The sequence below is a fragment of the Oryzias latipes genome, chromosome 8, assembly GCF_053564925.1.
Source record: "Oryzias latipes strain Hd-rR chromosome 8, Olatipes_Hd-rR_3.1".
Taxonomy (NCBI): domain Eukaryota; kingdom Metazoa; phylum Chordata; class Actinopteri; order Beloniformes; family Adrianichthyidae; genus Oryzias; species Oryzias latipes.
The window spans coordinates 26,110,775-26,123,695 of NC_136244.1; the positions used below are offsets into that span (position 1 = coordinate 26,110,775).

A 12,921-nucleotide genomic window follows, 5' to 3' on the forward strand; every position below is an offset into this window, starting at 1 on the left:
GTCGCATCCCGCAGCCGAGGGTCGCATCCCGCAGCCGAGGGTCGCATCCCGCAGCCGAGGGTCGCATCCCGCAGCCGAGGGTCGCCTCCCGCAGCCAAGGGTCGCCTCCCGCAGCCGCGGGTCGCCTCCCGCAGCCGCGGGTCGCATCCCGCAGCCGAGGGTCGCATCCCGCAGCCGAGGGTCGCATCCCGCAGCCGAGGGTCGCCTCCCGCAGCCACGGGTCGCATCCCGCAGCCGAGGGTCGCATCCCGCAGCCGAGGGTCGCATCCCGCAGCCGAGGGTCGCATCCCGCAGCCGAGGGTCGCCTCCCGCAGCCAAGGGTCGCCTCCTGCAGCCAAGGGTCGCCTCCTGCAGCCGCGGGTCGCCTCCCGCAGCCGCAGGTCGCCTCCCGCAGCCAAAGGTCGCCTCCCGCAGCCGCAGGTCGCCTCCCGCAGCCAAAGGTCGCCTCCCGCAGCCGCGGGTCGCCTCCTGCAGCCGCAGGTCACCTCCTGCGGCCAAAGGTCGCCTCCCGCAGCTGAAGCTCGTCTTCTTTTTAGAACAACAGTCCTAATTGCAAACAGTGTTCAGTGAAGAAGCAGCTACCAGCTTCACTTCTTCTTTCTTCTGCTTCATTAGTTGATTTTCTCCCAAATTTAAGAAACACTAAACTTTGAACAGGATTCTGGGAATTTTGACCTCTGAATTTGCCTCTTCGTTGAAGCGACTTCTTTGACACTAATCCTGTTTCTCCTTTGGTTGAAGCTGCTGAATGATCTGATGTGCGTGTGTGCGTGCGCACGTTAGTGTTCTTTTTTAAATTATTGATTGTAAAGTTGATGGTGATGAAGAGACTTTTTCACAATAAAAGTATTGAATGTTACAGTCTGCGGCGCCCACGTCTTTTGTGTCACAAACGTCAAAGTCAATAAAAACCTCTGATAAAGTTTTGTTTGACAATGCTGCCCCCTGCTGGTCCCATTTCTGCCCGGCATCCTAAGTATGACTAGAATCCGTTTCATTAAAACATAGAAAAATGTGGACAAATATAAAATACAAAATATAATGTGTATAAAAATACACATGAGATAAGTGTCTGTCCTGGCTAAATCCACGTGGAACATAAGATTAAAAATCTGAATTTTAAAACCTTTATTTACTAGTATTAAATGTACAAAAAATCCAATTAAAATTTACAATTTAAGTAAATTACTATTTTAAGTTTTATTCTTTATTTGATTTCTCTAACAAAAATTGAAATGTGCATAAAAAGGACAGAAGCTGTCGGAAGTTCTTTTAATCAAATTTAGTTTAGTGTTTATAACGTATAAATTTGTAAACGTTTATGTTAAAATTTGTATGATCTTGTCAAAAAAGGTTGTTTTTTTCATATATTGTGAGAAAAAAAACTATTTTTGCTCACCAAATTTTTTTATTTTTTTTTTTTTTATTTATTTATTTATTTGAATTAGGACAATGCATATTAAACAATGTTTCAGCAGCTGCTTTAACATAAATATGCCAGAGTTAGCACAGGAGCTAAATTTCATCTGTTGTCCTAGGACAGGATAAAAATATCAACACTTACAATTTAAATCTGATTATCTTCATTTAAACGTAAAAAAAAACGTTAGTCATAATTTGATTTTGATTTTTAATGGGGAAAAAGAAACCTATGAATGCACAGAGGACAATCCTCATCAGTTGTTTTTTTAGGAATACACACATATAAAATGGGATTTTATGCCTTTTTTCTGTTGTGTGGCTGGATTCTGCTTTGTTTCATAAATGGAAAAAAAAAATTATTTGATTAACTATAAAAGTCCTGAAGGAAATTGTTGTTTGGTTCCCCAGGGTTATAATCAAACTGATAAAGTAATAAAATAAATTAAAATGAAACGTTTACTTTTTTCTTTCTGTCGTTGTCCATGTGATTTTTGCTAGACGGCGCTGTTTTTCAAAGCAGAGGAACCAAAAACCTCTGATTGAAGTAAAGGTCATTTTCCAAAATGACTGGAAATCCTGCAGAGGAAACACAGTTGTGTTTCTCCTGTAATCTCCCTTTTCCTCTTCCAGAAATGTCATTGTTTCAAATTCTTGATGAAGGAAACGGAGCTCAAACAAAAAGTCAAATGTGGAGAACATGAGTCATCCGTGACTCATGGAATCAGACTGCATTTTGGGTAATCTGGATCAGAAAAAAATGAACAAACTAATCAGCCAGTCAACATTTCTTTATGCTTAGTCTGTTTGTGTGAAATCAGTCGTTTCTGCTGTTTCATATCTGTTTGCATGATGAGCAGAAAGTGAAACTTTCTCTGAGTCGTGGAGAAGCTTTTGAGGAACATCTTCCTCATGTTGGTGGCCTGACAGGCGGCTGTGGTTCAGCGGGTTGACCACTTCAGTTTACACAATCACAGCATGCACTTTAAAAGCCTGAGAATTACCAGAAAATTCCATTTCAGTCAATAATTACACTAAGAAGCTTTTTTATTTTTAACATAGTTTAGTTTTAGGTTGAAATAAGACTCACCCCCACAGTCTCCTTAAAATGCTATAAAATCCACATTTCTGCACATAATCTACCTTTTTTCTTAATATTACCACCACAGGAAAACAATCATGCTGGAAGAAATCCTCTGTTGGCGGAGAGATGTAAATGTCTGGATTTCCTGAAATCGGATCAAATTGGAGAAAGAAAATCAGATTGTTATTTAAATTAGTTCAATCTGATTTCTGTTTGGTGATTCCTTATGGGAGAAGCTGAAGGATGAGAATTCTAGAGAAAACGTGAAACTCTTTCTGGGACAAAACACTTTGATCTGAATGAGCAGAAATATGGATATGATTGGATCCAGATTCCAGATTCCAGCTCGGACGAGGAAAACAAGGACGTTCATGGATCTATTTGTCTAACAGTGGATGCGTCAGAAAGGGGCGGAGCAGGGAGCTTGTGGCCCCGCCCAGCGTGTTTTTTCTGCGTCACAAATACGATATTTTTAAAATGGCTTCCTAATTCCCAACGTTTTGAATGAAGAAATACTCAGAAATGCTCAGAAATTTACAAATGTCCTTCATTATCCCATAAAGACATATTAACCTTGAAATTTTAAGGCACCAAAATTTCAAGATTCAAGATTGGAACCCTGAGTGACACGGGGGCTCTCCACATTTGGACCATCGCAGCCTTTTATGGTCCACAACAGATGGATTTTGCTGAGTCAGCGTTGGATTGTGTTTAGCCCTCTAAAAGGTTCTGTTTCTTTTGCCGTGGGGGTGTCTGAAGAAAAGGTTGAAAGTTCAGGTGGATCAAAAGTTCCTTTTGGCTCCTTTGTTTGGTTTCTGAACCCCATGGGGGAGTAGAAGGTCCAGAGGAGGAGGAGGAGGAGGAAGAGGAGGAGTCTCCATGGTGACCTGGCAGAGTGGTTTGTAGGGAGGAGGGAGTTTTCATTCGTCTCGTGTCCTTGAGCAGAAACGTGACAGAAGAGATACAGAAGGTTTGAAATGAGAAGAGGAACTCCGGATTTCTTCAGGTGTGAAAAGATGGTTGCAGAAAAAGTAGAAAGTGTTGAAAAAAAATCAGTTTTTGGGTTTGAACCAGCGACCTGCTAAACCATTTCTTCTCTTCTCTCTGGTGGCAGAGGGAGAAACATCTCTAGAAGATCTGTGAAAGCTTTGGTCAGAACTTCTGGTTTTTGTTTGGGGGGGGGGGTTGATATTTGCACAGCCAGCGTTTCACTGTTGGGTGTTTCTCCAGAATGTTAGGGATTCTTTCCCTGTAGCTCAGAGACCTTGAGGCGTCTGTCAGAGTGAGTTCCCCGTTCAGGTTCTGCTTTGAGATCTGCTTTTCCAGATCTTCTCATAAACTCCAGGAGGGTGGAATCAAAGTTCCAGGCACAGACGTTGGCTTTAACACTCCAGCTACCTGCTGACGTTCACTCCTTACCCTGCTCTGTGAGGAGGAGGGGAGAAGGTTTCCAGGTCCTTCAGGATCCACCAGCAGTGACGTCTATCTGTGGTGGAGCTGTGAGAAAGTTCTGTACGAGTGAGGAGGACCCAGAAATGCTGCAGATGATTGTTTCTTTAACTGGACACAAGCCTGAACTACCAAACAGGAGTGGTGCTGTTGTCATGGCAATGGTGTGATGTTACGATTCTCGTTATGTTTTTTTTCTCCTTCATTAGCACCCCGTCTTTTGTAAATCAAGTTTGCACTGACACGGGTAGAAAATATGTTTATTTGTTTTCCAAAACAGTGAAATCCCGTTTGAACGGCGATGATTGGCCTCCGCTCACATTTATTCATCGGGGTACGGCTGGAATGGCAGCAGCTGCGGTTTGATGAGAGCCAGGATGTGGATGCGACAGGGATCCCAGATGCAGTTCTCCTCCAGGCCGCTCCTCACCATCCCACAGTTGGGCGGCACCCAGGCGCTGTCGAACCCATGAGAGCTCCAGGTCTTCTGCAGGGGGTGGTTCTGCTTACTGATTACGATGACACGTCCCACGTTGACCTTCACTTTGATGATGATCCTGTCCTCGTCGGGATGGTCGATGGGATATCGTCTGGCTTTTTCCAGGTCCCTGCTGAGGTAGACCCCCGCACCCAGCATACCATCTTTAGAGCGCTGAAAACCACTGGCCCTGATGCTCTCAGCGCTCGCCCGGGTTGTGCCGTGGTACATGACGTAGGTACGGCCGTTTTGGGGCTCGTCGGTATTAAGGCGAAAGACCCCATCAGGCAGGAAATCATCCTCAGCCCACTGATATCTACTCATGCTGGTGTCGAGTTTTCAGCTAAAACCACAGAAACACAAAAAAACATCAGCAGCAATTCAACAAAAGTGAAACACAAAGCAAAAAAACAAAAACTCAGGTGCAGCAGGTGGAGCGCCGGCGCTGCAGTCTGTCAACTGAGGACCAAGAAAGCCACAAAGACAGACTTTCATTTGGGCACATTTCCTCCCCCTGTTCGGTTCTGACCTAAAGTTCTGCCACACAGACTCCTCCTGCTGGTCACCGTGGTTGACTTTGTTTTTCACGCTCTCCTAACTACACCTCCACCTGTGGGTGTGGGAGCTCCTCCCACATCCTGCCAGTATCTTACATCCCCCTCCAGCCGTTGACACTTCTGTTTTTTGTCGGCTGTTTTTTTTTGTCCCTGATTACGATTTACTGTACTCTGTTTCCTTGGTGCGTCGCTCTGCTTAATCTGCCTCAATCTGGATCCCAGACTCTGGATTTCCGTCCTAATTCCTCAACTTGAACCGCTGAGGAGGCTCTGGATTCCCCCGACATCATCTCTCCAGCATGCTCCTCTTCCAGGGGGATCTCCCTCTTCTGTTGCAGTGTTTTCAGTGCGGAGCTGCACATTTATGAAATGCTTTCTTCTGGTCACTATTCACTCATTGAGATCTCCTGATGAATTAAAAATATATATTCCTGTGTGCACTGTGTGGATTCAAATAGGATCTGACAAAAATATAAGTCCTAAACCACTGAGCCAAGGCCGCGCCATCAAAACTTCTATAAAACACTTGTTACATCTTACATTTCCACAACAAAAGCTGACTTTGACCTTCAGTTTCAGCTCAAATTTACCAACTCTGAGGCAAAAACTTTCTCCTGAGTGAAAAAGACACAACATCCGTTTTTGAAAACAGGCCTCAGTAAAGAAAAAGAGCCTAAACTAATCTGCAGCCAACAGAGTCTGCTGCTCGCTGGAGAAAAGACTCATGGGTAATTTTTTACAAAGTGAAAAGAATCAAACCTGGAATGAGTGCGGTGTAGTTGTGAGTTCAGCTCAGCGTCAAAGGAAAGTCTGGTTGTTGCTGAGCTGCTTTGAGGTTTTCCTCCTTGCACTTTCATTTCTGATAAGGGTAAATGTTGGGTGGAGCAGTAAGGTGGGTGGGGCAAAAGTTACACGTCTGTTCAGACCAGGAAACAAAACCTGCAGATTTAAATATACCAAAAAACAAATCATTTAGTCTGTGGTTGAGCCTCAAACATCAGTGTTAGTGCTTTAGAGCAGACTGACAATCTGAGTGACACGTGAAGTCATTATGAAATTCATTATGAAATTTCAATTTGGGGCATTATGAAATTTAAAGATTTAGTCTCCTAAAAGCTTAAATGTCTATGTCAGCAGTTTTTTTTCACACTTTGAACAAAAAAAACATTCTGGCGTTCCACCTGAAGTTTTTCATTGAACCCCACACAAACAGCACCACTGATTTTGACACACATTGAGCTGGTTTTCAAATTCAAAATGACTTTATTGAGCCTCATAAGGAATTGAACAAACTACATGTGATTGTTGGAGAAAAGTGTCAGGAGAAAAGTGTCAGTCAAAAAAGTTAAACAATTGTGAAATCCACTAAATATGAACAGATGCTTTGTTTTATTTGATATCACAATTGACCCCCTTTAACAGTTATGTGATATAAGTTTCTCTCAGAAATGAAAAACTTCATGTTTATAATTGTCTGACCAATAATTACCGTCACATGACACAAACACCATGATATTTAGTTCTATAATAATCATTTTTCTGCAGAACCTAAAAAGAAGCAAAAATACTGATAGTTGAAGAAAACAAGACGAATCACTTTAATCTGTGTCAACAATCAGAAGAAGAACCATCAGCGCTGGGTTCAGCTAAGGCTGCTGGAGAAGCGGATCAGTCCCTCAGTCAGCGTTGAACCGAGCGACAGAATCAACTGCTGCCTGAAGGCGAGGATCAGGATTTCCATTTGCCTGTCCCAAGTCTGGTTTAAAGCAGAGGGCTGAATCAGACGGAGGCCTCCGCGGTAAAACTGAGGGCCAAATGACATTTAGATCTGGGAGGAGGGATTCTATGTATATGAGAACAGGAATGAGTGACTCCTCCCCCATGGCGTTCCAAACAGGAAGTACTCACTGGATCCAAAAGAGCCACAATCCTAAAGACTTCAATAGAGAAAGAAACAGCTGTGAGTCAGTCATTCTATTGGTCAAAATAGTCATTTTTGCTCAGATATCTTTTTTTGAGCATGTTCTTTATAATCCTCATTTTTTTCTCTTTTCTGTAGCTCAAGTCATAAACTGACCAATCAGATGCCTCAATTAAAGTAGGTGGAGCCTGCTGGCTCATGTTCCAAACGTTTGATTGACAGATACTGTGTTTTTTTAGTCAGCTTTCAAGTAGTAGGCTCACTCCTGATTGGTAATAGAGGTTGCCATAGACACAATGACTCAGACCGACTCGGACCAATCACTGCTCACTGATGACATATGGCTCCAACATGGCGACTAACGCATTTCAAAATAGCGACGACAGAACAGACTTGATTTGGTTGGAGTTAGAGGTAAACCGTTTTCTGTGGATGACGTCACACTCGTTGCTACAGTTACCAGACTCAGTCCGTAGAAGGGTCTCCTGGTAGCAGCCAAAGGGAAGTTCTTCCTTTTGCTGGAGCCTATCCCAAGTATTGTTGAGCAAAGGCGGGGAACACCCTGGACAGTCACACACTCACATTCACGTCTAGGGGCAGTTTAGAGTCATCAACCAACCGATGGAGCATGTTGTTGGACTGTTGGAAGTGCCTGCAGAAAACCCACACATGCATGAGGAGAACATGCAAACGCCACACAGAAAGGGCCAAGCCGGGATTTAAACCAAAACAAAAATACAACACCCCCTGCAGACAGGAAAACCTCAAACCACTTCATATAAATCTGACCAAAAACATAATGTGAGGGGACTCTTTTACCATTCTACTTTGGTCACAGTTCTTGCTCCTCTGCTGCTATTGGACTGAATGACGTTCAGAGCTTCCAGCCTGTTCTTATCCTGTTGTGGAGATTGAACAGTCACCTGCAACCTCGAAGAGCTGCTGTAAACCAAAGTCTGTGAGGAACCTACAGAAACAGGGCTCAAGACGGAACTCGGAAGAGGCTTGAGGCTGGGCAAGAGATGAGGCTCGGGAAGGGGCTCAAGACGGAGCTGGAGAAGAAGCTCAGAAAGGGGCTCGAGGTGAGACTCGAGATGGGGCTCGAGAAGAAGGTCGGGAAGAAGCTCGGGACAAGGCTCGAGTAAGGGCTCGAGAAGAGGCTCGAGAAGGGATCTGAGAAGAGGTTTGAGAAGAAGTTTGAGAAAGGATTAGAAAAGAGGCTAAAGAAGAGGCTCGAGAAGAGGCTCGAGAAGAGGCTCGAGAAGGGGCTTGAGAAAGGGCTAGAGAAAAGGCTAAAGGTGAAGTTAGAGAAGAGGCTAGAGAGGGGACTTGAGAAGAGGTTTGGGAAAGGATTAGAGAAGAGGCTAGAGAAGAGGTCTGAGAAAGGATTAGAGAAGAGGCTAAAGAAGAGGCTTGAGAAGAGGCTCGAGAAGAGGCTCGAGAAGGGGCTTGAGAAAGGGCTAGAGAAAAGGCTAAAGGTGAAGCTAGAGAAGAGGCTAGAGAGGGGACTTGAAAAGAGGTTTGGGAAAGGATTAGAGAAGAGGCTAGAGAAGAGGTCTGAGAAAGGATTAGAGAAGAGGCTAAAGAAGAGGCTTGAGAAGAGGTGAAAGAAGAAGATGCTTGCAGCAGCTGTGGTTTGATTAGTTCAAGGACTTCAATTCGACTGGGATCCCAGATGCAGTTCTCCTCCAGGCCGCTGTTCACCATCCCACAGTTGGGCGGCACCCAGGCGCTGTCGTACCCATGGGAGCTCCAGGTCTTCTGCAGGCGGTGGTTCTGGTGTCTGATTACGATGACGCGTCCCACGTTGACCTTCACTTTGATGATGACTTTGTCCTTTTCAGGATGGTTGATGGGATATCGTCTGGCTTTTTCCAGGTCCCTGCTGAGGTAGACCCCCGCACCCAGCATCCCACATGTGGACCGCAGAAAACCGTTGGCCTTGATCTTCTCAGCATTCGCCCGGGTGGTGCCATGGTACATGATGTAAGTACGACCATCATTAGGCTGAGGGGTGTCGAGGTGAAACAACCCTGGGAGCGGAACGCTGCTTTCAATCCACTGAAACTGGATTCCACTCATACTGGAGTCAGTCAGTTTTTCTGGTAGAACAACAACAGTAGAACAAAAATGTTTCGTGTTACTGCAGGACAAACAGCAAAGTTCAGTGTGGAAATCTGAGTTTCTTATTGGTTTCTTACTGGTTTCAGAAAACACTTTTGGTTTGTCAGAGTTACTGAACATGTAGTGAATTTGTCTGTCCTTTTGTGTTTTATTGATGCCTCAAAGACATTTGATAGAAGTAATCACACCAAGATTTTCCCAAAGATGATCAACCAGGCTAATTGTAAGAATGTTATCATACTGGTAAGCTAATTAGAAAAGTCAAGTTTTTCGTCTCCCTTAGGTGTGACTTCTTCAATCTCTATGTCGAGGAGTTATCAAAGGAATTAAATTCATGTAATACTGGATGTATGATTTGGAGTTTTAAAGTAAATGATTTGATGTATGCAGATGATGTAGTGGTTTTTAGCCACAAGAGCTGAACATGTCTGATTCTTTTATGATTTTAAAAAACAACGTTTATATAATGCTAATAAAAGTGCTCTGCTTCACACCAAGGATGGTGTGACATTGAATTTTCCTGCTTTTAAATTGTGCAATACTGAGCTTGATCTTTCTAACCACGTTTTTTTAAAACACAAAGTTAACTGCGTGAAAGTTTAAGGACTCAGAGTAAAGAAAAAAACAAAACAATTTTAAGCAGAACAAGTTTGTCAAAATGAAGAAGCAGCAGAGACACGAATCGCTGCTCCATCGCTGTCTGGGATGGAGCTCGAAGAGGACCAGAAGATTTGAAGTTCAGACACACTCTGTTTTTGATGTGTGGCAAAAAAAACGTCCAAAGTGTGTCGTTAGATTTAGATGACAAGATTCCCACCTAGTAAATATCTTATAGTTTCTATGGTGTCTATAGTGTTCACCTACCTGCTCGGATCATCAAATGCCTCTCGTTGTATATTTTTGTTTCACTTTTTCTTTCACTTTGACGTTTCTGTGTATTCTAGGGTGGGCGTGGCTTCGTCCATGATGGGTGGTATTTATGGAGGGACTTTCCTCTTTAGGTCACATGATTCTCTGACAAAAAAAGACTTCTTGATTATGAAGTGGGGTCAAACCTGATCAAATGTTTGTTTTGGAATGATGGCAGGAGTTGAAGGTGCTCCGCCCCCTTTACAGCCTATGGACAGTAACCTCCAGCAGACAAAAATAGACCCCCCCCCCTCATGTTTTCAGTTAGCTTCCTGAGCCAGAATGGCGACTTTTCTTTCATTTTTCTGCTCTGAGACTTAAAGAATGTCACAACTCCAAACAAGCCTTTTTGATCACTTCTTCCCTCTGATCTCTACAGAATTGCGGTTCACAGAAATGATCCAAATCTAGAACAGCAGCTTGACAGAACTCAGCGGGTTGAGAAGAAACCAGATGTTCCTGAACGCAACATCTGACTTTACACCGCTAAAGTCCTTTTGAAACGGTTCTGTGAACAGACTTAAGATGTAAAGCAGTTTATGCTGGGTTATGTGTTCATGAGCTTCAGCTTGACTATTATGGGATGGTGGGCGGACTTTGATCAGGCCTATGGAACAGAGAAAAGGTCAGTCTAGTTTAAAAAAGTCCTGTTTTACAACAGCTGTAAAAAATGTTGAAAGTTTCCTGATTCAGAAAGAAAAAATACACAATACACTATCACCTACACACGTAAAACACTCACATACAAAGACACACAAAACCACAATTATACGCGCTCAGGCAAAGACACAGAGACAGACATATATACACACACATATTAACACAAAAAGACACTATCTCTAGTACCTTTACACACACATACAAACAAACAAACAAACAGATACACCTAAACACACACACACAAAGACACACACATGCAAACACACACACCCCAAAATACACACACTTACATAAACTCACGCAGAGCACCAACAGACTTTATCCACGTTTATGACGGGATTTTCCATCTTTTTTTTCTTTGATCTAGTAAAAACGTATCCAAAAGTGTCTCAGGTCAGACCGCCTGTAACGTGAAAACTGTCTTTGTTTTCATTTGACATGAATGTCTGGTCTTCTTGTTCCTTTTACCGTCTCAGTAACAAAAGCACTGAGGGAGGGGGGGTCGGCCCGTGGACCGCCATCCACGTGAAAACAACCGGGCCGTCGTTTGAAAATGCATCTGACAGAAGGACGTTAAAAAGAACCTCACGTTCCTGTGAAAGTCAGAAAGTCCTGGGACTTCTTTCTTCACAAAAAGGAGCTGCTGGGACTCACTCCCCCCACCCCCCACCCCCGGTTGGTTTGTAGACCAACAAGAGGGCTTTCTAATGAGGCAGATTGTTCTTTGTGCACACCAACATGAAAAAAAAACAACTTTCCTAGAACTCATCATTGACATTTTGTTCTTTATAGCACAAAACAGCATATTTTATGGGAGAATTAAAGACACAGACTCTTTACAGTTAAAAAAAAAAACCCTCAAAGAATATTTAAACATCCACGTATCATCTCAGTAGGGAAAAAAGAGGAGACGTCCTGCAGCAGCTGAGGACTGAAGCTCTTCTCAAAAATAAGAAGATTAAAGTTTGCAGACAAAGTCTGCATGAAAATGCTTCAAAAATGAGGCTGAAGACTGAATCATAAACACATGCCCTTTATATTTAAAAGACAGAGCATGCAAACTCCACCCAGAAAGGTCCCAGTAGGGATTTTAACCAGGACCTCTCAGTGTGAGGTAACCACTACACCACTGACACACTGTGTTCAATGTGGTGTTTTCCAATGGGTGACACTGGAATGAGTTAGAGAACGAACCAAAAGCGATCGGCAGCAGAAAGACGCTTATCGATCCTTCTGGCTTTGGCTCAACTGAAATCTCTTTAAAGCAAAACAGATTGGAATTCAGGAAATTCCTCTTTTCATTTCTGTGAATTTATACAGAAACAAAGACAGGTTAAATCTGTTTCCACTGCAAAACAAAATGCTTTATTTCATAGGTTTTTAACCCATTTTATCCACATTTTGTATCCAAAATGGGCCTTAATAATAATTAAAAGGTGAGTACCTCGAGTTTCTGATGTTTTATGTGAGACAGTCGATCATTTCACAACTTTTAATTAATTTTAATGATCATGTGAAGAAAAGGAGAAGTTGATGTTGGTGTGACGGTCAATAACTTATATCACCTAAAAAAAATAAAATTCTGTTCACTTTATAAAAAAATTTATCAACAAAACAAAGTTTTAAACCTGAGAAAAGAAAAACAACCAAAACTATAAATAAACAAAAACTAGAAACAAACATAAACAACAGAAGAAGTAAAATTATTTACTTATTAGTAACAATTTATTGACTTAATTGATTTTTATTCCTGTGATCGAACCAGATAGATCTGTCTGAGGATAATTTTTAATGAAATTGGCCCCATACTTTTGTAAAATTGTTTTTAAAATAAATTTTAAAAAAACCCCAGCTGTAAATCAATAATGAAAAGTACTGTATGGATTGACACACAGTAGGTTCAAGTGCATTTTGACGACACAGGCCAAACCATACAGTGTGCCAGAATGTTCTAACATTGTTCCCTTTGGATTGTTTTGATGTGGAAAAACAACACAGGAAAACAACAAATGGATTTGATATTCATTCTTGTTTACTTGTTTGTTTGTACACATATATAGTTTACACTTGATTATGTTGTAAGAAATCCAAGGAATCTGGAAAACTTCACCTTCACTGTTTAGTACCAGGTATTTTTTCTCTGAGTCTCACTGGTTAAACTTTTGGATAAAGTTTGATTAATTGGATCATTCCAAATAAATCAAAATAGACTATAAACTGTTAAAACAAATCGTTACAGTTCTAATTTTTAAAGGTTGTTTTAATTTGGTGTTGAAATTAGTGGCAGCAATAAATGAAAAATGAATCAAATGATCTAAAA

At 42.3% G+C, this 12,921-nt stretch overlaps 1 protein-coding gene across 1 annotated transcript; it reads right to left on the reverse strand.

The window, feature by feature from the left end:
* Positions 1-4,195: 4,195 nt before the first annotated feature.
* Positions 4,196-10,005, reverse strand: LOC111947729 (uncharacterized). Its single transcript, XM_078950813.1, has 5 exons — positions 9,897-10,005; positions 7,979-9,010; positions 7,728-7,875; positions 7,491-7,560; positions 4,196-4,769 (listed from the first exon to the last, which is right to left on the reverse strand). The coding sequence occupies exons 1-5, from the start codon at positions 9,907-9,909 to the stop codon at positions 4,275-4,277; spliced, it is 1,758 nt and encodes a 585-aa protein (XP_078806939.1). The 5' UTR covers positions 9,910-10,005; the 3' UTR covers positions 4,196-4,274.
* Between the last annotated feature and the right edge of the window lie 2,916 nt (positions 10,006-12,921).